Source organism: Crinia signifera, chromosome 3, assembly GCF_055691185.1.
Source record: "Crinia signifera chromosome 3, ASM5569118v1, whole genome shotgun sequence".
NCBI classification, from domain to species: domain Eukaryota; kingdom Metazoa; phylum Chordata; class Amphibia; order Anura; family Myobatrachidae; genus Crinia; species Crinia signifera.
Window position 1 is genome coordinate 91,894,182 of NC_139219.1, and position 26,634 is coordinate 91,920,815.

At 40.3% G+C, this 26,634-nt stretch overlaps 1 protein-coding gene across 5 annotated transcripts in view; it reads right to left on the reverse strand.

Moving 5' to 3' along the window:
• Positions 1–7,703: 7,703 nt before the first annotated feature.
• The window catches only part of RGS17 (regulator of G protein signaling 17), an 85,259-nt gene continuing 66,328 nt past the window's right edge, over positions 7,704–26,634 (reverse strand). For 2 of the 5 annotated variants that reach the window (XM_083176209.1, XM_083176212.1), the window contains 3 exons: positions 24,043–24,120; positions 13,111–13,345; positions 7,704–8,779 (listed from right to left, as the gene is read on the reverse strand). In XM_083176209.1, the coding sequence (XP_083032335.1) occupies positions 8,591–8,779; positions 13,111–13,345; positions 24,043–24,120 (502 nt within the window). In that variant the 3' untranslated portion in view covers positions 7,704–8,590. Of the gene's footprint in view, positions 8,780–13,110; positions 13,346–24,042; positions 24,162–26,634 lie in introns of all 5 variants that reach the window. The other 3 variants (XM_083176208.1, XM_083176210.1, XM_083176211.1) reach the window with 2 other exon arrangements.

Here is a 26,634-nt window from a genome sequence, read left to right on the forward strand (position 1 = left end):
TCTATGATGGCGGACCCCGACTGCTTATGACGGAAATCCTCATCATATGACTTCCATGCTGTGCCGCCATCTGACATGAACATTTCGTGTAACATGTGCATATAGCGCACCATGTTCATGTGCTCTTGCGGCCTGGTTTCAAGGTAGCAGGCGGCAAACATGAACAACCCTGACTGCCAACGCTGATAAGTGCAATAAGCCGCCTCCCCTATACCCCCTTTTCTTTTCGCCGCGCGATAGTCTTTCTCCGCTTGAGCTGTCATCGTGAAGAAACTCACGTATTTGCCCTCGATGATCCGCTCCCGCACACTCTGACGCAAACCCCTGCACACAGCTGTATAATCGCAGCGGACAACATTACCTTTGGGGTAAAGCGGCGAGCCAGAGCTCCCGCTGGTCGACCGCGAGTAGCGGCGTCGCCGCCTCGAATGTCTATGCCTACGGCGCGACCTATGCCCCCCTTCCTCCCCTGACGTCACTGAATTGGACCCGGAAGAGGATGTGCGTGACCTACGCCTGCGACGCTTAGCCTTACGCGCGGACCCACCTGATGTTCCTGCCACAGCGACCGCCATCGTCTGGACCAACGGGCTGGACGTGCTTCCGGAACCGACCTGCAGACCGGACGTCGATGCCTCCTCGACCATGGGAACCACTTGCACTGCCGCGGACGGCGCAGGAACCACACCTTGTTGAAATGACACACCGGGGAGACGCGCCGGGGAGCTAACCGCTGGAGGGGAGCGCTGTGAAGGCTGGCCTAGCAGGGGAACTAATACCGAGACCAATTGTCTCCACCTATCCTCTGCCTGCATAGCCTCCTCCGGATGCCGTGTCGGCGTAGCAGAAGCCCCTGACGCTGTAACACCCGTGGGACCTGTCCCTCCCCCGAGCCTAGGCAGTAGCCTGGCCCTCCTCAGCCGTTGACGTCTGGCTGCATGCCAAGGGGACATACCCAGCCTAATAGGGGGTGGGGGGGGATTCACCACCTCCCCACTAACCCCTATGGATTGCCTAATCCTAGGCCCTCTATTGGCAACAATGGCAGCAGGTGGAGCACTGCTCCTTATGCCTGCTCTGCCCCCAGTTAGCCGGCTAGCCAGCAGGGGAATGCCGGAGGGGCGCCCTGCTCCTCCCCCCGGGCCCCCGCCATATGTACTAACCCTGCCAGCTCGCCCCCTACCGCTGGCCGTCTGCCCTGCAGCCCCAGCCACCGGCTGTGTAACATGCTGCGCCTGTCCCACCGCGGGCCTAGCGCCCGCAGCAGCATCTCTCCCAGCCCTATCGGCTGTAGCTCTGCCCCGCGCAGCACTGCTGCGAACCCCCCTTGCCCCGCGTCCCCGCCTGGACGCCGCCGCCGGGTGTCCGACCGCGCCGTTCGCATCAGAACACCCGGCCGCGTCATCAGCGGGGGACGCGCGCGCACGTGTCGCACCCGCGGCAGCCCGCCCGGCACCCGCCCGACCTCTCCGGCCACCGCGCCGGGAGCCTGAAGAAGCCCCGGCAGCGGGTGAGGCCGGCATCGTGCACCCCACACCAGCAGCATCGCTGAGTCGGGCGGGGGGACGCGTCACACGCGCGGGACGCGGCATCTGTGAGCCTAAAGGTCGCAGCAAAACACAGGTGAGAGAAGGGATAGCTACAAGAAGGAGGGACAGAGTAGGTAGATAAGAAGGGGGAAAATAGATGTTATAAGAAGCTAAAATAGAAAAACCCAGGAGCCAGCAAGTGATTGCGACTTACCAGTCCTAAAAATTCTCCAAGAGAGGCTGAACTCCCTGGTCACAAGACCCTTCTAACCCTCTACTCCTCCCCTTGCACCCATTGGCTGCCAGACGCAGCACACTGTCCCTTCATTAACTGTTTCCTAGCCTGCAGCATGATAGCCCTTCGGTAATTTATGTCACCTCCTGCCTAATCAGCCATCGGTGTTACTATACTTTACACTGAAACCGTGAGCAGTTTAAATAAATATACTTTATTATGTTATAAAAGGTGCAAAACTGTTTTAAGCATAACATTTTTAGAACTTAATATAATAGGAACTTTATAGATTTTCTATATCTTTTTTGCTTGTTTCACATCTTAATCAAATTTACAACAATAGTGACATATCACTTTTACAGCGCAACAAAGTACATCCATTTGTGATAATATAACAAAATATCTTGCTAAAGTTATACTGCTTTCTTCCTAGCAGTGGAAATCAGATGGCTAAACTAATGCAAAAAGCACTTACATAGTTTAAAATACTGTACTTATTTTTTTGTTAGACATACATGTACAAGGAAATACAGAACATATTTCCATTGAATAAAATCCTCAGCAATTCTCATCATGAAAACTTCAAAAAAACAAAGTGCAATCAAATAAATAAATATAATGGAAATTGCTAGAATATCATAAACTATTTGGTTTGAAGATATGAATTTTTGGTTGAGGATAGCATACACTTTATGCCAGATTGCCAGATGCTAAACTGAAACAATCTTCCGTGATTCATTTGTAAGCAGCAGGCATCCTTGTGGAAAGGGAATCTGTTGTTAAAAATATATTAGCAATAATGAATACTGTATGCCCACTTTCTGCTATGTCTTTGCTGTTGACAACCAGATCTGCGACCAGCCTTGGCATGCACACAAAGAGCTACAGTCAACTGATCTGGATGTTCAGGCCAGGCAATCAGATTGAAAATGGTCTCTGGTATTTTGAATGTTGATGACATATATATTATATATATTTATATTTATATATATATATATATATATATATATATATATCTGCATGTCCTGTTAAATCAATATAGCATTTTTGGCATAGCTGGCACCTCAACCAATGACCTTATTGGAATGAGATATCATAATAGCCACAGTGCAAAGGCAAATGGCAATCATGTAGCACCATCAGAATGCGGAGCTTTGTTGTTAAAAAGAAATGAGATTGTTTGTCTCAATTGTATGAACATACACACACACACACACACACATACACACACATATTGTAAATTTATACATATTTCATCATTGTGAATTTATTTATGACATCTGCCGACCCAAAAAATATTTGAATGAGAAAGATTTCTATGTATCAGTCATGATTCAAACATTTGAAAAATACACTATATAGTGTTATACAGTTTTTGTTTATATATATATATATATATATATATATATATATATATATATATATATATATATATATATATATAGTAATGTGATCTTAATTATAATTGTTTGACTGCTTTGTCCTGAGGCACAAAGTGCTTTTGATTATAATCAGGGCTGGACTTGACCAGGTAAATTCAAGGAAAACCCCCTGATGGGTCCCACTGCCTTGGGTCCACCTCTCTCTCTATGGATCAGGTTCCATACTGCACAGTTAAATGATACATTGTACACTTTTCCTTATACTGCACAGGATTATGGTGTATTACAGTGCATTCCTGTTATTAATCTGGTACATTATCATGCATGTACTAGCAGCATTTACGATACATATATATATATATATATATATATATATATATATATCACAGGGGCCCAGTCCATGCATTCTCTAATGGCTAGACAAACCTCTGTGGTGGCTGACAACGCCCCTCTTGAGACCTACCACGCCACCTAAAACATGGGCCCTTCATGTCCCAGTCCAACACTGATTATAAGTGAGCACTACATGTCTAATGAACATGTTCACAGGCAAACTGACACACAATGGAAAAATTCGGTATATTATGTACCTAGTGTCACAATTGAGGTCAGCTAATTCTTAGCATACAAAGGTGCAGTCATACTTACAATTGTACAAAAAGTGTGCAGACAAAACTGATCCTACTTTAGACCAGTTATCTAATTATCTGACTTTTATATCTGCTCCATAAAGTTATTTAACTCTCCATTTCATGCAAGTCCTACTTGAAAAGAATCTTGTGAATATTTCACACTTTATTCTGAGAAAATTTGGATTAAGCTAATTTCTTAACTGCTCAATATCATAGTTAGTTTGTAATATACTGTATATACATTTTTAGAATTTTTCATATCAAAAGTAAATGTTTGAGTATTCAGGGGTGCACTTTGGGGTGATTTGGGGTGGCGGTGCAGTTTCCAATACAGGGCCACTTCAGGCTTCTGGTGGTCTGCAAATTTCAGCTTGTTGCTGCGGATACAGTAGTTTTTATCCATTTGTCACTCTCTGCACTGCTGTGTTTCTCCATACCTCTCTTGACTGCTGCCATTTTGTGCCCTGTTTGTAGGATATTAGCAAAAGCATCAAATTCCAGAAGGTAAGTTTGGCTGGTAGGAGATTTTATTGCAAATGTGTTGGAAAGGAGTTTTTTTTAATGTATGCTTCGGCAGTGAGTGAGGACATTCCATACAACTGTAATAGGGAACAGCTTTTAATGTATGGGGAAGGGTTTTTAAATAAAAGGCCAGATACACTAAGCTTTAAAAGTGATAACATGGGGAGTGATAAACAGCCATCCAATCAGCTCCTACCTGCCATGTCACAGGCTGTGTTTGAAAAATATCAGGTAGGAGCTGATTGGTTGGTTGTTTATGACTTTCCATTTGATCACTTTTGAAGCTTAGTGTATCTGGCCCAGACTGGAGGACTATTAATGTAATTTTGAGGTTTTGCATCCCACTTGCACCTAGCAGTGTGGGCAGGGTGTGGCGGGGGCACAGCCAATGGGGATGTCTAGTGTTTCGTGCACATGAATATGCTGGGTATTCCCATGGTAACCACCCGGTGATGCGGGTGTGGGGGGCGGGCAGCCTACATCAGTGAATTCGATGCCGACCATCAAATGATTTCTCCCCGGATGCGAATGGATGATTATGCAAATTATCCTTTCACAGCCATGAGGAGGATTGCGGGGGATCGCGGCATGTGAGGGGGGAGGGCCAGTGACTGTGCAGGTGGCTGGCAACTTTTGGTGGACTCGCAAGGCTGCAAAATTTGAACCAGAATAAGGTCCTTAATGTAATGTAATGTATGTGGGACATAAGCTATTCATTTTATCATACAAGTGTAAAGGTGCCCATACAAGGTGTGTTTTTCAAGTGCGATGCGTTGCACGCTCCAACGTACATGTTGCACATACTTTTTGAACTAGGTTCGGATCGCATTGGATTGCACGCAAATCACACGCAAAGCACATGCAAATTGTATGTGATGCAATCTAGTCCAAAATGCATCCAATTATTGTACCGTGTATGGGCAACCCAAGGCTAGTCAATTAATAGTGAGTGGAATCTTTTACTTTAATGTTCGGTTGATGGCATATGCAATTTATTAATTTAATAGTGAAAATATGGTTATCACTATAATCATTCATTTATGATCTTGGATATGGAATGGTAGGAAGCCAATTATGGGTGTGCTTCTTATTTAATGTTATAAATATTTGGAGAAAGGAAGTTTCACACATTAGTAGATTTTCCAGATTTTATGAATCTCTCTTTTTTCAAACAGAGCCCTCACTAATCCAGGATCCAAACAAACAGCTGCTGTGCTCTAGAAATGAGCAATAATAAGCAGTGTCAGTTACAAGTACAGTTAACAGAGGGCAATAAAATCTGCCAATTGTCTTGAGTCTGGTAGAGTCCTGATTTTGGATGCAGTCAGGCCAACTGGAGTGACAGTCGAGAGCTATGACTTGCTTCATAATGTTTTGCTCATGCTTCTATACCTAATAGAAGTGCATCATAAATGCATGTACATTAAAAAAGGGATGTAACAAGGATGGACAGTGATTTAGCAATGTCTAAGTTGATAGTCATTAATGACAGTGGATGTAAAAGTAATTAATGATCCACTTTGTTTACTATATTAATGTACAAATACAGATTTATGATCAGCATCATAATAGAGCAGTTGATGAAAAAAACATCCTAAAAATAAGCCTGAATGCACCTTTAATATACGTATTTTAAAAGATTTGCCTTTTGTCTAAATATTCCAAGGTTGGACACTGCTACATAACACATGTTCATTTTCATAACCAGTTAAGAAAAATCTGGTGGCACCAGCACAACCCATGCAGATTTATTTTTCTCAGCAGTAATAACAAACTCCTTTTAATAAATATTATTTTCATGCATTCAAAGCTCTTAAAAAAGTGTAGGGACATCTAAATTATCAAGCAAATCTTACTACAAATACTATTCGTTATTTTGCCCCCCAAAAAATGGAAAATTAAACGGATAGATTACACCCTGGATTTTTTTTTTAAACTTCCATTACTTGGAAATGAAATGGGAGACTAGCAAGTCTACCTTGTTATCCTATAAAATGGCACAGAACAATTTTTCTCACTAAAAAAAAGATCATGATTTTCATTTCAGAAATCTAAAGTTTAGTAGTGTAAACAAAGGCTTTTGAACAACTACTCACAGATGAGTAGAATTCTACCTTAATTTCCTGTACTTATTTTCTAATGTCTAATGTCAATACAGATTTGAAATCCATACTGTGTTATTGCGCACCGAGCACCATAACATCTATGACACCAAAAAATAGAACATCACAGTAAATACATTTTTTTGTAGAACAAAAATGTCTTCCTACAGCATATTTAGCTGTAGTGACTGAAACCAGTTACTTCAAAAGTTTTTATGTTTTACCATCTTTAAAAAATCTTTTTTTGCTACAACATATATATTTATATTGTGATATATATATATATATATATATATATATATATATATACATGTATATATATATATATACATATATATATATATATATATATTAACTTAGAATAATTACATCATTATTTATATGGCAAGTAGGTAAAATCATTAGGAATATAATATTGAATAAGCACACTAACATTTTAAGTCAAAACATTTTTTTACTAAAGAAATTATTGTAATAAATACATATTTTTTTATTTATCTACAACTTTTTATAAATAATAACATTTTAAAAGTGCTGAACATTAAATTCTGAATATTCAGTAGCCTCAGTGTAAACAGAATTAATTCTTCATCTTTTTTTAATTTATTGTTTCTTTAAACTCTACATTATTCAAATACCAACATGAGTAAAATATTTGCATAGAGAGCATATAATAGCCCTTTAAATCCATTTCTCCTGATTTCTGTACAAGATAAAAATGTAAAATATTTTATGGTAAATGTCATAAAAGTGAAATGATGCAAATTAAATTCAAAATGCTTCAAGTAAAAGTTACTAAAACTGCATAACTGAACAAAAATAATACCTTAAATAAAAAAGAGGTAGTAAGTAATTAACACATATCTGTTAAACACTTAGAATTTATGCAATTGATGTCTTAAAATGTAATTTATTTGACTTTGTTGATAACAGATTTTGAAAAATTAAATTATATGTAAAAATATAAATTTGTGTTTATGTGTGTGTGCATGTTTGTGTATATAGAAAATAATGTCAAGCAAACAGTTGTAAAACTATTACTCAGACAGCACAAGCAAATATGCTGGGTTTTCTTTGCCTGTTTTTTATATTTAAATAATAAAAGTTTGGTTTCATGGCTGATCACTGCAGCTTCTAATGTTTCAAAGAGGAGGTACAATAAGGTTAGAGGCTGAGATATTAATTTTAATTTCTGTAGCCTTTTAAAGATAACTTCTTTAATTTAGTCTAAGCACTCTAAGCATTTTTTTCACACAGTAATATGAATTTAAACAGGTGTTTAATAAAATGTTTCCAAGTGCTAAATATAGTAAACTGTTTTATTATATTTAAAATTCAAAATATTAAAATATGAATTTCTTTGTTACTTACTTTTTTGCTGAAATACATTATGCTACACAACACTGTTAAAACTGGCTGACCAGTTTATTAAAATTATTTTATGTGTATGGCATCTAAAATGTACATAAATATGAAATTTGTTATAAGAACAATAAACAATGTCAGTTCAAAGATTTGGTCATCCAGACATATATCCTTTAAATGGTTTGTGCTTTTTTGACATTGCAAACTCTGTAACAAAAATAGAAAGCCATAATTTGGCAGTGTAAATCTGTGATCATTCCAACTTCTATTTCCTTCTTTATCATGTATTGACTTCAGAATATCACATATCTTACATCTTTGCAACAAAAAAAATACTTTTAAAAGTTAATAATAGTATTATCAATACATAATTATCAGCAAAGGAAACACAGTCCACATGAAGAGTTTTTTTTTAAGGTAACACTGTGTTCCACATAAAATAGTGCTAAGTACATATTTAATGTAATTGCTTGTATATTGCAACATGTGAGTGGTGAGTAAAGGTAATTTTTGTATCTTTACACATGCAGTATGAGCTAAAATAATTTATTTGTTCATAGTCCCACAAATAGGTCATTATTATTCTACACTCAAGTGAATTGTGTATAAAACAAACGTGGCAATTCCAGTGTTGCTTATTTCTCAAACTCAAGCATGAAAGACCTTGAGGAAATGAAGACACAAAGCAATTTTTTTTTTATTCTTCACAGTAGCCTGAGTAGTGCATGACCAGAGCTCTCCAGGAACTCAGTGTCTGATGTTATTAAACTACATATTTGTTCTGTTGAGACAAAAAAAAACTGTATTTCCCTAACTCTTTCAGCTAAGAATCAATGGTTGAACCTTCTGTACTCTCAAGAATTGTTTTATATACTTGTGAGTTCAAAAATCTTGGGAATGAGTCTCTGTGCATCAAAGTGTAAATCTGAAGTTGAGCATCTTCGTACATGTGAGGGTTTGGATCCAGCAAATTTCTGTAGATCACCTCCCGTACTCTGGAGTCAAGACTGACCTGTGGACACCAGCAAATTCAGAAATTAAGTAAAATATAGATACATTTTTTATACATACAAGAGGGACATGAATAGATGTACAAACTTCTGTAAAATATATTCCTACAATATATTGTGTTCATTTGGTAGTTACCGACATCTCAGGTATATATGTAGATAAGGTGTACCCAATAGACAATTTGCTCAAAATCCTTAATGATATCACCAGAACTGCCTGCATTGAGTGGTGAAATGAGGGACAACACATTGGAGCACGTGTACACGCTGGACTATGTGGATGATTTGTTGTGATTCACCTCAAAATTACAAATTGTCCAAAATATCATCTGGTATGTACCCAGCTTTACCACTGCTCAAATCACTGATACATTGTTGCCAATTTAATAGTTTCAACAATTCAATTAAATGTTTTATTCAGCTAATTTTGCCAACATTTTGTAATTTAGTGTAAATTATTCTTGTGACCACAAACTCCTACTTATACATTACCAACCAGCATATTTTTTTTTCTAGTTGGAAACTATAGTACGTGGGGGTAATCCAGACGATTATAAGAAGCATATACAAATTCCACACAGTTATGACCATGGTGGAAATCAAACTCATGACCTCTGTGGTGTGAGGCAGCAATGATAATTATTATAACCTCCACACTGCCCAGATGTCTATATGGCAGTGAGCACAGGGAGAGTTGAGTCAGAGGTATATGTATATAGTAGTGGACACAGTGTTAGTTTTGTCAGGAGCATATATAGTTGGTGCATGGTTAGTGGAGCCAGGGGTAAATATGGCAGTGAACATAGAGTTAGTAGTCTCAGGAATAGATATGACGTGGGATAACAGGGGGATTGGAGTCAGGGGTAAAAATGGAAGTGAGCACAGGGTTAGTGGAAACATGGGTAGATATTGTAGAGGCTCAGAGTTAGTGGAAACAGGGGTATAAAAAATAATTGGGCCCAGGGTAAGTGGAGTCAAGGGTAATATATAGTAGTGGGCACAGGTTTAGTGGATCTAGGTATATATGTCAGCTGGAACAGAGGGAGTGGAGTTAGCTGTAAATATAGCAGTGGGCACTGTAGTAGTAGAGTCAAGGCTATATACTGTATAGTAGTGGGCACAGGGTAATGGAGTCAGGTTTAGATATGGCAGGGCCACAGGGAAAGTGGAGTCAGGAGTAGAAATGGCAGTGAAAGAAGGCAGTAATGGAGTCAGGGGTAGATATTCCAGTGGGTACAGGGTTAGCAGAGTAATGGTTAGACATATAGTAGTTGGTATAGGGGTAGTGGAGTCAGGGGACCAGATGATTTGTAGCGGCGCTTATTGCTCCACTATCACACTTCCTGCTTGGCCTCATTAATGAGGTGAAGCAGGTAGGGACATTGACAAGATGTATTAACATCTTGTCTGACAAAGTGGGGGAGTGCAATCTCCCACCTCCGGCGATGTCCCTTGAGAACACTGACGCAGTGTCTCCTTCCCCCTTCCGGCTGTACTGGGCATGGACAGGCGTGCATAGCATCCCTGTCAATTAGCGCACACCAGCTCCTTCTTAGATGAAGGGGCACATGTGCACTGATACCATTTCTCCCCCATAGCGCACATTCATACTCCTGGCCCAAAGTTAGATATGGCAGCAGGTACAGGTGTAATGAAGCCAGTGGTAGATACAGTCTTTGACATAGGGGTAGTGGAGTCAGGGGTAGGGCAGTGTTGCAGGATTGTGTTAAAAAAAAACACAAAATAAACCTTTGACAATGAGCTGAGTGTATACTCATTCACTTACAGCCTTGTTATGGATTGGCTGGATGTCGAGGAGCCTGGCATTGTTGAAAATCCAGACCTGGGATATATATGGCATTTTGTGCTTGGAGCTAACAATACCCCCTGAAAATTCTCATGGCACGAGTGTTGAAATGCCAGAACATTTGTTTGGTGCATTTTTTGCATCTGTAAATCCAAATGCGCCCAAAGTTTCTAAACTTTATGTAAGACCAAGACTCAACACCCCTTACATACTTTAAATCTTATAACTTTGCTTTAAGACATTATAAAATATGTTAATAAACATAATTGCTTTTGAAGGAAATAAATTAACAACTAAACAAGGAGAAAAAAAAATAGATGCTTTTGAAAGCATTAAACATAAACACCAATGGAGAGGATATCACATGTAGTTTGTTATAAAACACTAACAATGCTACCCAATGTACTGTATATCAACCCAAAAGTAAATACAATACCACAAAAAAATAGAATCTTATTTTTATTATGTTTAGAAATAAGCTTTTTATTGCAGTAGTTACACACTGTATGTTTTGCTGTGTAGTTTACTTGTGTACTTTGTACTTATTTTAAACAGTCTTACGTGGAATTATACTGGCTACATAAGATGGTCAAGGTACAGCTAATCTATTTAAAACTAATATTTCTAGAAAGTAAAAGTGGATGTGGTCATGTGGTACCCAAAGCATTTTATTAAATAATAGCTATAACATATATTATAAACTCTCGAAAATTCTATTAAGAATTTGAATGATTTCTATAGGTTTCAATGGACAATAACCCAAATCGTATTTAGAAAACCTGCCTGTGTCTTATATTTAAGGTTAACATTGGCAATAAATTAATGTATTTTAAAATGTTATATAGATTTGATCATTTAAGATGATAATGATGTGTTTAATTATTCATAAGTATTTATAAGAATATCAGAAGTTACCAATGTCTTTTGTGACTATGGCAGAGGACTTGTAATATTGATCCTAGTACTTTTAAGTCGCTATTACTAGCTTTTTTGTACATTGTTGCATACTGTACCTTATATCCCGTATCCGAATTATTCCAAAAAACGTGTTTTTTTGGAATAATTCAGAAAATGTTTTGATACTTACCAAGTGCCCCAGGGCAGGCCCAAGTGTCCAGGGCAGGCCTTCAGCATCCTCTCCAGCGGTCCCAGGAGTGCATTGCACTCCTGGGACCGCTGGAGACACCAGAGACGGTGCTCAAGGCATGCCGTGGACACTGGGGGACAACGTGCATGCCGAGGGACCATCGGGGCACCACCAGGGGACAGGTAAGTATGCCTAAATTAAATTTATTCCAAAAACCAGAAAAATCTTATCCGGAATGAGAATGCTCGTGGTCCCGAGCATTTCCGATATGGAATACTCAACTTGTAATACAAAAATTAAATTAATAAATCCAGCTTAATGCTAAGTGTAATATCGCCTCCTGGGTGTGACCTACACCATGAACATGTTTTTGGGCCTATTGTTTGATAGCGGGATAGAAAACAACATTTTAAACAATATTTCTCAGTTCAAATACAGGGGGGAAATTTACTAATATGGGAGTTCTATTTCAGATTCTATCTATTTCAGTTTTTTTTTATCTTCTAGAAGGTGCTAAATAAATAAGTAGATGCTGATTGGTTGCCCATAGCAACACCCCATGTGAAATAGAACTTAGTAAATTTCCTCCACAGTCTCCAGAACATTGGCATATCATGTTGGGGACACAATAGAAACAGAAATGGGGGGTTGTTACTGCACTACAAAAACCAGGTGGGCAACATGTTTGTGGACACAGCTTAAAGAAAAAGGTCACATAAGAGCAGGGGTTAATGTGAGGGGGAACAGGGTGGAACTGAGTTCCACCACCTCTAATTAACCTCCACATTGGCCCTGTACAGTAATTCTCACAGAAAAGCATTCTAGTTTGAGGATGCCAAAAACCCTACCACTGGCCCTGTCTCTGCCTAATAGGGGGAAGGGGGTAATTAGGTGGCCTAGAGAAATATGTTCCCCCACCTTTGCATGACCACTTTAAGCCCTGCATAAGTGTACTTATACTTTAGGTTATAATAGGGTAAGTATATAGTAGGACATAATAAGTTTTATTTGAAAGTTTGGGCCTTATTCGAGTTCACTCTTTCTGACAAAATCCTTCTTAGATGGACAAAACCATGTGCACTGCAGGGGGCAGATATAATATGTGCAGAGAGAATTAGATTTGGGTGAGTTATTTTTTTTTCTGTGCAGGGTAAATAATGACTGCTTTATTTTTACACTGCAATATAGATCTCACTTTGCAGTAAAACCCCACCCAAATCTAATTCTCTCTGCACAAGTAACATCTGCCCCACCTGCAGTGTACATGGTTTTGTCCATCTAAGAAGGATTTTGTTAGAAAGAGTGAACTAGAATAACCCCCTTTAACCCAAAACAACATTCTATAAATATAGACTTTCTTTGAAAATCCAGAATTTGTTTTCCTGTACACCATTACTATGCATTATACAGTATTATCCCTTTTTTTGTTAGATGTGTACCTCTTTTGGTGAAAGTATAGATATATAATCTTCATATATATTCCTAGCCAATTCTTCAACAACTTTCTTGTTTTGTTCATTCTTTAAGTCTTCACATGCCAGCCAGAAAAGGAGATTTTCTTCACTGTATTCTGTGCGTAAAAATTCCCGGAAGAGATTTCTTCCTGCAGGACTTCTCATCATCTTGTCAAAATTGTGAGACCAAGATAGAATTTCTTCTGTACTAGGAATTTGGCTGAAAGTCAAAATGCTTTATTAGCATAATTTTGTATACACTTGCGATGCATTTACAGCGATCATAAGGAAAGATTCTCTCTCTGTTTTGCTGAAAATGAAACAAAAAAAAGATAGCTTCTTTCAAAAAGATCTAGTGAAAGCGGAGTGAAACTGCTATATTTTTAGTATAATGTAACAATGTAGCAAGGGTGTCAGTAACTGTCGATAAATGTATAATTATAGAATAATTTTATACATATTAATTAAGCCAAATAAATATTAAAAATGTTCTGCCAAAAAAAAACCTCCCTGATTATCTGATACTATTTGCATAAATAAGATCATATTATACAGTATTAAAGTATATACATACTGTATATCCATATATAAAACAGAAGGTTTGGCTCTCCCTGAAACACACATGTACTACCCTGGGTGCCCGCACAGAGTCATCTCCAAAAGGTGATAGAAATATAAATAGTAGCGAATGCAGCACCCCTGAGGTATTGAATATAATCCATTGGGAAAATATAAAGGCAAAGTTTCAGTTTCCAATTTGCTTTATATCATAATTGCCGACCTTTCTGCCTACTCCCCTGAGAGGGAGCTGTCTGGTCAGTGCATGGGGGTGTGGCCAAGCGGGGGGGCCCTCTCTGTTAAGGGGGCACGGTGACATGATTACATCATTATGGTTCCAACCCTGCCATGCAGTAAAACCAGATCTGTATAGCAGTGGGACAGGCTACCATGACGTGATTCAATGCGAATCACATCAGGTGCCCCTTGGTCCGCCCACCATGGATCAGGTGGTGGTGAGTCCACAGGGGACTTTTCCACCTTTCCAGATGCACACAATTTTTGGGAGCCTTCCAGCCATTCAGGGAGGTTAGGCAAGATATATATATATATATATATATATATATATATATATATACATACACACACATATATATATATATATATGTATACTGTATATATATATATATATATATATATATATATATATATATATATCTGCCATGCGATTTACCTGTTCTTTGCAGCTGCACGGCTTTCCAATAGGGAGACTTACAAGTTTCCCGTGTGTTTACTTACTTCTCCATATATTCTAAGAGACAGTTGGATCTTTTTACATTTTTAAGTATACATTTACTGCAACTACATCTCATGCAGCAGCTATTGATGCTGTGAGATATTTGAATATTTAATTATAATAGTGTGAAATACTGACAAAAGCTGTGTTGTTATACCTACTGCAGTGAAGGCAAACATGTTATTTCGATCCATTCTTAGTTCATGCACATTGCAATCTACAGTACATCAAGCAATTACTTTTCCCACTCTTAATTTAGCTTCAGTGGGCACATAGCTTAAGGTCTTGCTTTGTAAACATATATTTGATTCCCAAGAAACATTGAGTTTAAAATAGCTGTTGTAAAGCAGCCTGATCTCAGATCGTTGGCCTGCTTCTCTATATGAGGTTAAACCTTAATTTGGTTAGAGGCCAAAGCAAAGATGTGCTTTACCTTCCCAGAGTATGAGGATTTCCCAGACTCAGATGTTGTGGGAACTTGGTGTAATCCAGATGCATTACGTGTGCCTCTATGCATTCCATGGAACGTGCAAAATCTAACAAAGAGAAATACACTTGTTCTACTCTGGTCTTTTCCAGGATTGTATAAAACATGGAAAATCGGAAGAATCCAATATTTTCAGTTTTTTCTTCCTGACTCCTTGGAGAATACTGTCATCCAGTATTCATACATTATTCACTGAATTCTTCTTTTATAGTCTGTCATCCTACTGTTTATTGTTGCTGTGTTTTGAAAATGATCAGCTACAAATTCTTAAGGTCGGTACACACTATACAATTTTTGTTAATGATATGGACAATAAAGATATTGTTAATGATATCATTGTGAATATCGGGCTTGTTTATGGTTTTGCTCGGTATGGGTGGAATTTGGCCCAGTGACCAATGTTGCATGTCTGCGCATGTGTAATGAATAAATTATGCATGGGCAGATGCCTTCGGTGAGTATCACATTCGCTGAGGCATTCGCAAAGTAAGGGGAGGGCTGGGGGCGAGTAGGGAGCAGCTGCAGGGGAACTCCTAGCATTTTATGGGCATACCCATGAAAACTCTGGGCATTCCCCTAGGAATGCAGGTGGGCCGATGCCTGTGTGGGGTAGGCGGCTAATGTCACATGACTTAATCGCCCGTCCCCCTTTCGTTGGAAAGCGGCCATAAAAAAAATCAGTTTAAACTGACTTTTATAACCGAAAGCAGGAGAAATTATTTGATGTTGAGCGGCCATCGAATGGTTTCTCCTGCTAGCGGACGAATGCAAGGGGATGTGGTAGCGAACATGTCCCCTCGCATGCCACCAAGAGGACTCGGACAGCACTTACACGTTCGCTAGGCTAGCAAGCATGTCTGAATCAGGCCCACGTGTGTACCCACTATATCATTAACGATGCATGCATCCGCATATTGTTAACAATAACCCCTATTGTCTGAACATGCAGTCAACTCTGACGATGTTTAACCACGGGTCATTTGTTTTTGCTGAACCGCCCATATCATCAACAATGTTGGCGGTACCGGGTATAGTGTATATGGGGATTAAAATATATTGCAAGAGACAGGTATCATGAAAGATAAATACATAGGATGAGGGGTTTGGACGCTCTCTAATGAAATACATTGCACATTTGAAGAAATTTGAAGCTAGAATAAAATACTAAAATATGTTTCAATGAAATATTATAATTCAGTAATATTCTCTTCACTTTCTGATCACCATAATTGTAATTTAAAAAAAGCAAAGCTCTAAGTAAAAAACACCCAATAATATGTGCACATCTGTGAACCCTTGTGATACAACATGGCCTATTGTGACACTGAAAAACAAATCAGCTGTATGATGCATGTATACAGGCTCTCACATAGTAGCTGTATACGTCTCCTATAGTTAAAAAGTCTGTTTTATACTGTATGTCAATTACAGTAACTAAGAAGGGAGAACAGACCCATTGGCTTTTCATCCCAGTTGCACAGAGACAAAATAAATATTGGTGTGTGGCACCCCCCCACACACTTATATGAAGATAACTCTCTCTCTCTCTCTCTCTCTCTCTCTCTCTCTCTCTCTCTATATATATATATATATATATATATATATATATATATATATATAGACACCAAGATATAGAGAGCGCTAAGTTGTGTTCCACCACCTGGTTAGAGTGTGATTTTACACCGCATATATCAATATATACAACTTAGTATTAAAATAATCTTTTATTAACCCCTTCCCGACATTGCCTTTTATGGTAATTTTTTTTTTTTTCCTCCTTGCGTTCAAATAAGCGTAACTTTTTTAATTTTCCGGCTATATAGACACATGAGGGCTTTTTTTTTGCGGGACAAGTTGTACTTTTTAATGGTACCATTTACTATACCGTATAATATTCTGGGGAATCAGGAAATAATTCAATGTGGGGTAAAAAGAAAAAAAAATGCAATTCCACAATTTTGCGCTGGTTACGGTTTTTTTGGAGTTCATAGTTCGTTTAAAATGATGGGTTATCTTTATTCTATGGGTCGTTACGATTCCGGTGATACCAAACTTATATAGTTTTCGTTACATTTTACCACTAAAATATCTTGGTGTCTACATTTCTTTGTTTTGTCTCCCGCTAACAGGGGTGACATATAGAGTAGCTGCTCTCTGGTGGTGCACTTGGGGCCATTACCCACTTTTTTTATATATATATATATATATATATATATATATATATATATATATTTGTATAGAATTATTCTTTTTCTGGACACCAATCTTCATCCATCTTTATTTTAAGTAACTCATTTCTGATGCGATGTCTAATTTGCAAGGACTAGATGGGTAGTCTACCACGTAAGAGATAGCGGTGGCTATCAATTAAAATTGAAACAGATTAAAACAGTTAATTGAATAGAATTGCTAGGGAGGCATTGGAGAGTTGCCCCCTACAGAGAAGCAGCCCGGCGGCAGCTGACTCTATTGCCTAACAGATCCTTTCCCCTTTGGTTTTTTCCCTTTCTCCTTGGTTTTGTATTTCATTGAGTACATATACATATGCATGTAACATATATATATATATATATACCTTATAGTCATTTGCCATAATTAACTGTGTTCTTAGTAAATTGTCATTCATGATACTGTTTTTTTCCCTTTATTTAGATTATTGAGTTTTGTCACCATGGTGATGGGTGCACTTGAGCATCGGCACGCCCCCTGTGATGACCGGACTTGTCGGCGCTGTGGCGCAAGGATGATGTCATCGGGCTCCGGTAGGCCAACGCGTTGCTGCACACTGGGTGATGTGTCACTGATAACACCTTATATATGTAAGTACTGTTTCTATTTTATGTTCAGTCTTGATAAAGGGTCAAGGACCCAAAACGTCGATTACACCTCCGTGTGTGGGCTCTTCTTGTTGCTTTATTGTTGCTTTATGCAAGTGCCATCCAATGGTTTGGAAATTATATATATATATGTATATATATATATATATATATATATATATATATATATATACAGTATATACAGGTTGAGTATCCCTTATCCAAATATCCGTTATCCAAATTATTCCGAAAACCATACATTCCAGAAAGTGCTAAAAGCACTACTGGGAACATCTGTACCAGCACTAATGAAGACATAATATATAACTGGCACTAAATATCTGCAAGAAAATGATTGCTTGGCATTCAAATTCAGTACCTGAGATAGTACACAAACTTTGTTTCATGTTTTGAAACCTTGTTTTATGCACATATAAAAAATATTTGTGTGTATTTCATGTTTGATGTGTTTATACAACATAAATGCAAGATACCTCAAGATACATCATTGAAATATAAAAATATTCTGAAATACGGAATAATCCGTATCCAAAATTCTTCTGGTCCCAAGAATTTTGGATAAGAGATACTCAACCTGTATCACCTTAAGATGCAGCACTCAGACAGCAAAGGTGAATTAACTCTAGCATTCAACGTTTTTATGCCTATTTATTTGGCATTTTTATCCTGAAAAGCTGTATTTTGAACCAACCTATGTTATGAATATTACAGGGAGTGCTAAATCTGTCACACTGTATAATCTCCACAACAGGTGGCACTCTCAGAATAAGCAGACTAAGGGGGATATTCAATCACCTTCGAGCATCTCCCATCGGGGGAAATGGCCGCCGGGCCCTATTCAATACTGTCTTACTGGACAGCAATTGAGAAGGGGATCTCGCAGAACGAGCCCGACTTCACAAGCAGTGGGGCTTGTTCTGCCAAGAACAGCCGAGAATTGCCAAGCTCACGGCCGCAGCTCGACTATTCCCGGCCACTTCCCGCAGCCACGCCCCGTCTCGCCCTGCAGCAGGCGGGACATTGAATACTGCCTGCTTGTTCTCGGTTGAGCTGACCGAGAACGGGACTGGGTCATAGCTGTCGAGCCAGCTCAACAGCCGTGACCTGCAAATTGAATACCCCCTCAGGCGGCCATTAAAGCTCAACGTTTCGAAGCGTTTTTATTCAAGTTTCTTCATCAGGACACACATACAGTTCACCCACACGTATAAATTTAGATAAATATTCAAATCTGCATATATCACAGAATAGGCATAATTAAAACCAAATAATAAAAGAATACTAGAGATTGCTCGAAATAAGAATCAAGTGAAAAATATTTTGTCGGTTATTTCTATGACGCAAATGACATGTGAGCACTCTTAACTGATTAAATTATAGTTATCACACAGTGTTCTAAATCTGCCATGACCATTAGTCGTGTGAAGATTACACAATATTTTCTCATACTTAGTTGGATGAATGAATGATTCCCACTTTAATCTTGCCTTGCTCATTCCAGCCAGTGGTTGTTTTATTGTGGTATTTCAAAAACCACAATAAAAACAGAAATCAATTAGGAGCAGTAAAAGCCTCTTTTAGCTTTTTTTTTTTTTTTTTTGGTTATTATTACTCTTTTAGAAAAAAAAAAAGGAAAAAGCAAAGATTGGACATTGCCTGCACTTATGGGAGGAAGAAGAGGTGATGAAGTTTGATAATGTGTGTGTGTTTACTGTATATAATAATTACAAAGCACAAAACAAGCATCAGCACCAAGAGTCTTAATTCAATTCAATATGTATTAAAAATATAATCGCAGTCCAACATTTGGGGGCACATTGAAATGCCATTATATATTTAATACATATTGTGAGGAGTTTTTATTCGCTGAGAAAAAAAAACAAAAAAAAAAACGCCTGTTTCTCTAGGTGTACCTAGCGTTTTTCTTGGCTTGCCTATTAAATTACCATTTACCTCCCACAGACACCAGCTTGCTGTCAATCATCTTGCGATTGGGTAGCAAACAAAAAATTTACATATGGTATATGTGAACTTGATGGGGCATGGGCGTGCATTGATTTCTGAGATCACTGTTTTAAAGTTGTTTTCCAATCCTGTCCAAAAGAGCAATACAATTTGTTTATTTTGACTATTTTTCTCGTTTTGATATGCACTTATGTTTGTTTTTTCAGGGTGTTTGAACTACGGCATTTTTGTCATTTTTTTAAACAAAGTCTGTGACATGGTAGTTAGGCGCTGATTGGCTGGCTGGTTGTCACTCTCCATTGTATCACTCGCCCGCTCCCCCGCTACCCTGTCCGCTGTGTGTGCGGGAGAGATGTCCGTGGCTGTGCTGCTATGTAAAATTCATTAATAGCTCCCGCTGGACCGCTAGCCAATAGGCGCTCGCGGTCCAGCAGCTACCAGTTGATTGGCTGCTGGACCACAAGCGCCCATTGGCTAGCGGTCCAGCGGGAGATATGAATGAATTTTACATAGCAGCAGCACGTCTCTCTTCCGGGGGAGCGGGGGCACAGCCACAGGACGCAGCACAGCGGGGGGAGGTGGATCACGCAGCACAGGCAGGGGGAGGTGGATCACGCAGCACAGCAGCACAGGCGGGGGGTGAGTAAGATCAGGTGTACTCCCACCCTGCTGCACACTAGTGCAAATTCACCCTGCTGCACATTACTGCAACCCACCCTGCTACACCCACCCTGTTGCACACTACTGCACCCACCCTACAGCACTTACCCTCCCACACCCACCCTGCTGCACCCCACTGCACCCAACCACCCTGCTACACACTACTGCACCCACCTACCCTGCTGCATACTACCGCTCCCACCCTCCCTCCCTGCTGTACACCACCGCTCCCACCCTCCCTGCCTGCTGCACGCCACCACTCCCTCCCTCCCTGCTGCACGCCACCACTCCCACCCTCCCTCTCTGCTGCACACCACCGGCGGTGCATTGAATTGAAAATAGCGGCCGGGAGCAGGCCGCTGCACAGTTCTGTCCCCCTTGGCAACGAGAAAATTCAGTCCCCCTTGGCATCGAGCATGAAGCCCCTTGGCATCAGGCATGAAGCCCTTTGGCATCGGGCATGAAGCCCCTGGCATTGAGCATGTAGGTAAGTGGCACTTATATGTAAAATGTGTAATGGGCATTATTGTGTGTTATATAGTATGTCATGGGCATTGCGGAGTGTTATATAGTATGTCATGGGCATCATGTGTGGGCTTATGTGTAACTGGAATTACAAAGTTCACTAATGTGTAATGGGCATTATGGTGTGTGGTATAATGTTGGTCCGTGCCCACTTTTCACTGCGCAGGAGCCTCACCTACTACGAATTGGGGGGGGCGCGAAACATGCCCTTGCTCCGGGCGCCGTCGCACCTAGCTACACCACTGGTTCCTAGTACCAAAAGGCATGGATGTGACCACCATTTGAAGGATCTAGAGCCTCCTCAGATGAGTTGGCTTTAAATTTAGATCTATTCATGTATGTGCTATTATCATGTACTGTAGCATAACAATATGCAATTATATGACTTAGAGTGGGTACTATTATTATGCAGTGTTAGTGACCACCAGAACAGAGACTCCTTGTCATGGCCTGGTGGCTTAAATATATGTTTGTTAATATGAGCAAAGTGACGTCTCTGTATTTCTATTTTCATATTGTATTAAATTATCATTGCTGATCCTTTGCAGTGGGCGTGAGGAATATTTTTCCTTTTTGTCTTGTCTAGACTATCCCATGACTTTTATGAACTTGAAAAGAACCATTAAATTGATTAAAGCGACCACCATTTTATATTACTATGTAACTGTTAAGCATTAATCAGCGAGCCCGGCAGTACTATAAGTGTGCAACTAGTGGCCCTTTCTCACAAGGATTAGAACATCATTCCTAATTGACCCCCCCACAGCCGAAACCAGCACCAGGCTAAAAGGGGCTGGTAATAAAAAATCAGGAAACCCGGCAAATAGGGGTTCCCCGATTTTTTAAAACCAGCCCCAGGTTCCAGGGCCGGGGCTGGTTCCCAAAATACAGGGGAGAAAATGAGTAGGGGTCCCCCGTATTTTAAGAACCAGCCCCAGGCCCAACCAGTCAGCAGGGTAATGTCATAGCCGGGGGACACTTATTATATAAGGTCCCGCGGCCAAAACATTAACTGGCCAGGGGTCCTGGGGAAGTGGGGACCCACCCAATAAAGGGGTCCCCCCCCCTCCAGGACTTACCTGACCAGGCTGACTGGTCGGTAGGGTTAATGTTTTGGCCGTGGGACCTTATATAATAAGTCCCGCGGCCAATCAGGAGACAAGAAAGTCATCTCCTGATTGGCCACTAGGGGGTCACTAGAATCATTCGTCTCTCCTCAGTCCGTCAGCGGGAACCGGCCTGAATAGTTGGGTGTTTTTTTTTTTTTTAAGAATACCTGGACTACGTCCGAAAGAAGAGGACGTGATCTTTGCCGGAGGACCTTGGTTAGTAAGATTTCCTTCCACAGGTACCCCTATGGATTTCTTCAGATCCTGGAGCCCCGGACTCTGCAGCCCTGGAGCCCCGGACCCCGGACTCTGCATCCCCGGACCCAAGGCCCTGGACCCCAGACTCTGCAGCTCCAGACCCAGGAACCAAGGCCCCAGACCCCGGCTCTGCAGCCCCGGACCCAGGAACCAAGGCCCCGGACCCCAGACAATGGAGCCCCGGACCCTGGACCATGGATCCCCGGACCCTGGAGCCCCGGACCCAGGGACCTACCTACGGGCTCAAGATAGGTAAGTATCAGTATGTGTGTGTAATGTATGTATTAAACTTTTATTGTTCTTGGCTGTCAGTGTGTTTATGTAACTATTTCTTTGAATGTAAAACTACAAGTGCCAGCAGGCCCTTTAATGCCCCACATGCTGGGACTTGTGGTCCTCCAAGTCCCAGCATGCGGGGGAGGCTTGCTGGTACTCATAGTTCCACAGTTCAAGAGTTTATTCTATTTTTTTACACCAGTTAATCAGCCTGGTGACCACAGCCCAGGGTCACCGGGGACAGCACCAGGTTTCAGCATGGTCAGGTAAGTCCTGGAGAGGGGGACCCCTTTATTGGGGAGTCCCCACTTCCCCAGGACCCCTGGCCAGGCTGACTGGTCGGTAGGGTTAATGATTTGGCCGCGGGACCTTATATAATAAATGTCCCCCGGCTGTGACATTACTCTGCTGGCTGATTGGGCCTGGAGATGGGTTTTTAAAATACAGGGGACCCCTAGTCACTTTCTCCCCCGTATTTTGGGAACCAGTTCCAGCCCTGGAGCCTGGGGCTGGTTTTAAAAAATCAGGGAACCCATATTTGTCGGGTTTCCTGATTTTTTATTACCAGCCCTAGCTCTTTCAGCCTGGTTCTGGTTACCGCTGTGGGGGGGACCCCACGCTGCTTTTTAATTTATTTATTTTTCAATTTTTTTTACACTGAGGCCTGCACGGATCTGACTGGCGAATACACCAAACATACCTTTTTTTTTTTTTTTACGAATTCATCTTAGTAAATTTCCCCCTATATGTCATTTTAATTCAGCAGAATTGAACTTCAAAAAAAATTTAAACAATCAGAGATATTTATAAAGATGGCAACATTTACAAATAATTGAGAAACATTCACCTTTAGTGCAAAAATGGATAAAACTATCTTCTACAACAGAACCCATTGTAAAAAGAAAGGAAACATTTTTACATTACAGACTGATTTACTGCAAATGTGCTTTCATTTATTGAATTGATTTGTCCATAAATAACCATGTTTTCCCAATCATGTGTTTAACTTCCTCTTTAAAACTGTATGAACCTTTGTTCCCAATAGACTGTACATGATCCACTGTAGCAGCCACAGGCACTATCCAATATGTAGTGAAATTCAATAGGAAGCATATTTCTGTAGGGTACAAATGGATGGTACAAGGGAAGCATGACTGCTCCTGCATATTTGTTGAGCAAATATCTTTAATGCGTAGCATTAGGCACACAATGAATGCCTGTATTAAACAAATTATATTCTATAAATGTGTTTGCAATGCTTTCAATTGCAAATATACTGTATATAGTAATGTCCTTTGAGTTCACAAGAGTTTTGTAACAAGACTTCTGTAACTAAGATCATGTGATCAAACTGACAGACTGGGCTCAGGATATGAACATCTTTCATTTTATTGCATATGCCTAGAGGATAGCCTAAAAAAGAACGACAGTAGTAATTCCCTTCAAAATAAACTAATAAAACATTATGCTGTAGGAATTTCTGGGGAGAATAAATGAAGAACTTACCTTTCTTCTACAGCCTCTATAGTTTCCATCTTTGTTGTGTGTGCCATTCGTCCTGAGTTCTCCCCTCTATCTTCATTCCTAACAGTGAGGCTGTAATGTAGTACAACACTTTATTTTGTCTAGAGAAAGTCAAGCAATTTAAATAAAGTCATTAAATACAGGTTCATGTGTAATACATATGCAAATGGTCTTACCAGCCTATGGAATTACATTTGTAAATTTATCAGCTCAAGGTTATACTGTATATCGATCATCGTCATCATTAATTTGTAGGGTACCACAGATGGGTATGGATCCTTGGATAGACAACGAGGTCAACACCACTAGGTCCACATGCATGAAGGTCAACATGAATGAAGGTCTACATGGGGTTAGGTCGACAGGGTCATTGGGTCGACGCAAGCATTAGGTCAACATGGAGAAAGTCTATAGTCAGAAGGTCGACATGGCACATGCCGGCTCGAAAAAAATTAAAAACCCCATGTCAACCTTTTGACTGTCGATCTTCCCCATGTCAACCTATTGCTTGTGTCGACCGAATGACCCTGTCAACCTAACCCCAGGCTGACCTTCAGTCATGTCGACCTTCATGCATGTCGACATATTGGTGACGTCCTAATGTTTGTCGACCTATTGGAGATTGGACAGTGCCCATAGCAACCAATCAGCACCTTCTAGAAGATAACAGATATAAACTGATTGATTGCCCATAGCAACATCCCATCTAAAATGCAACTTCAGTCTTATAGTAAACAAACAAGTTGTAGGCAATCATCAAGCAAATAAGACAATGGGGCAGATGTATTAACCAGCGTTAAGTGCAAAAATGCACTTAACGCTGGTTAACTGGGGGGGATTACGTCTGACCCTAATGTATTACTAGCGCACCTAACGTGCGCTAGTGACAGCCCGCCGAGTTACGCTCGGCGGGCTGTCCCTGCAATCCCCCCCAGGGATTAACGGCCGGGGCGATGTATTAACAGCCTTCAAGGCGTTAATTCGCCCCGGCCGCTTCGCCAGCTCAGGGCTAGCGTTGTCCTATCCCCCACTGTGGGGACAACGCTAGCCCTGCTTCTGGCTAGGGCTGCGCTGGAGATCTCGCGTTTTTTGCGAGATCTCGCGCATGCCCAGTAAGCCGGGCAGGGGGGGCGACGGCGAGTGCGCATGTGCGGGGCGGCGACGGAGCCGATAAGGAGAGCCGTTAACGCTGGGCATAACGGCTCTCCTTATCGGCTTGGGGGATGTTAATACATCTCCCCATAACGAGTGCCCGCTTCTCCTCGTTATGCAGGAGAAGCGGGACTCGTTATTTAACAAACGTTAAAAGATTACTGATACATCTGCCCCAGTGTGAGAATATGATTAAGTTTAATAGAACATACATGACTAAGATACATGCATGATGACAACATGAGGTACAGATAAAATTGTGTCATGCATGAACAAACATAAATAGCACATATGCAGGTCAGAAGCTCATGTGTGAGAGTAAATAAACAATATACAGTACGGTCAGCATAAGTCATGATGAGGACATATGTACTAGAAATAGAGAGGATGGACAAATAATGCTGGAAATGAATAGAGCTTTGAGTGACACTTATACCCCTTTCACATTGCAGCTTTAACACGGCACATTGCCGTTTTTTTTTACTGTTTTAAAACGGGTACAGCTGCAGTGTGAAAGCTCCATTGGCAATTTACCGGTTACAGAATACCGGTATTTTGAAACGTGTTAAAAGCAGGATCCTACACGTTTCTGAGCCGTTTTCCCTGCAGTTTGAACAGCTCAGAAACGGTATTTGCTACAAATGATAACCACACTTGATCCCCGCCCACAAGCAGGAAAAAAACATTTAAAATGACATTGTATGGCTTTCTATGGGTGAAACGGGTTGAATCTGAAGGTACAAAAATGGTATTGAAAGTGCAATATACATTTACAACATGCAATATGAAAGGGGTTTAACTGGATTTTGACCCATTTAAAAAAAACGTTTACAAAAATGAGTTTAAAGCAGGTTTTTGCAACCGGTAAATTGATTGTGGAGCTTTCATATTGCAGCTGGTACCGTTTTAAAGCAGTGCCGTGTTAAAACTGCAATGTGAAGGGGCTAGACAGTATCCTCGAATATAGAGCTGAACGCTAAAAATGTAAGATGTCTTCAACCAAAATAAGGATATGGATCATAAGGTCGACAGTAATTAGGTCAACAGTTAATGTCGACCACTATAGATCGACGGGCAAAAGGTCGACGCATAAAAAGGTCACCATACTTTAGGTCAACATAAGCAATAGGTCGAGATGAAAATTGTCGACGTGAAAATTGTCGACATGAGATTTTCGTGTTTTTTGGTGTCTATGTCAACAAGTCAACATGTACCACATCGTTACGCATCCTCATGCTTAAGGCACAGTGCCTGGCACACTATTATATTATCCCCCTATGCCCACGTGGACAATTAAGTATGAAAAAAATACCTCTTTTTTTAAAAAGAAAAACATAAAAAACTCATGTCGTCCATTTGCATGTCAACCTATGGCTCGACCTTTTGGCCATGGTGACCTAATGCATGTCGACCTTTTTTCAT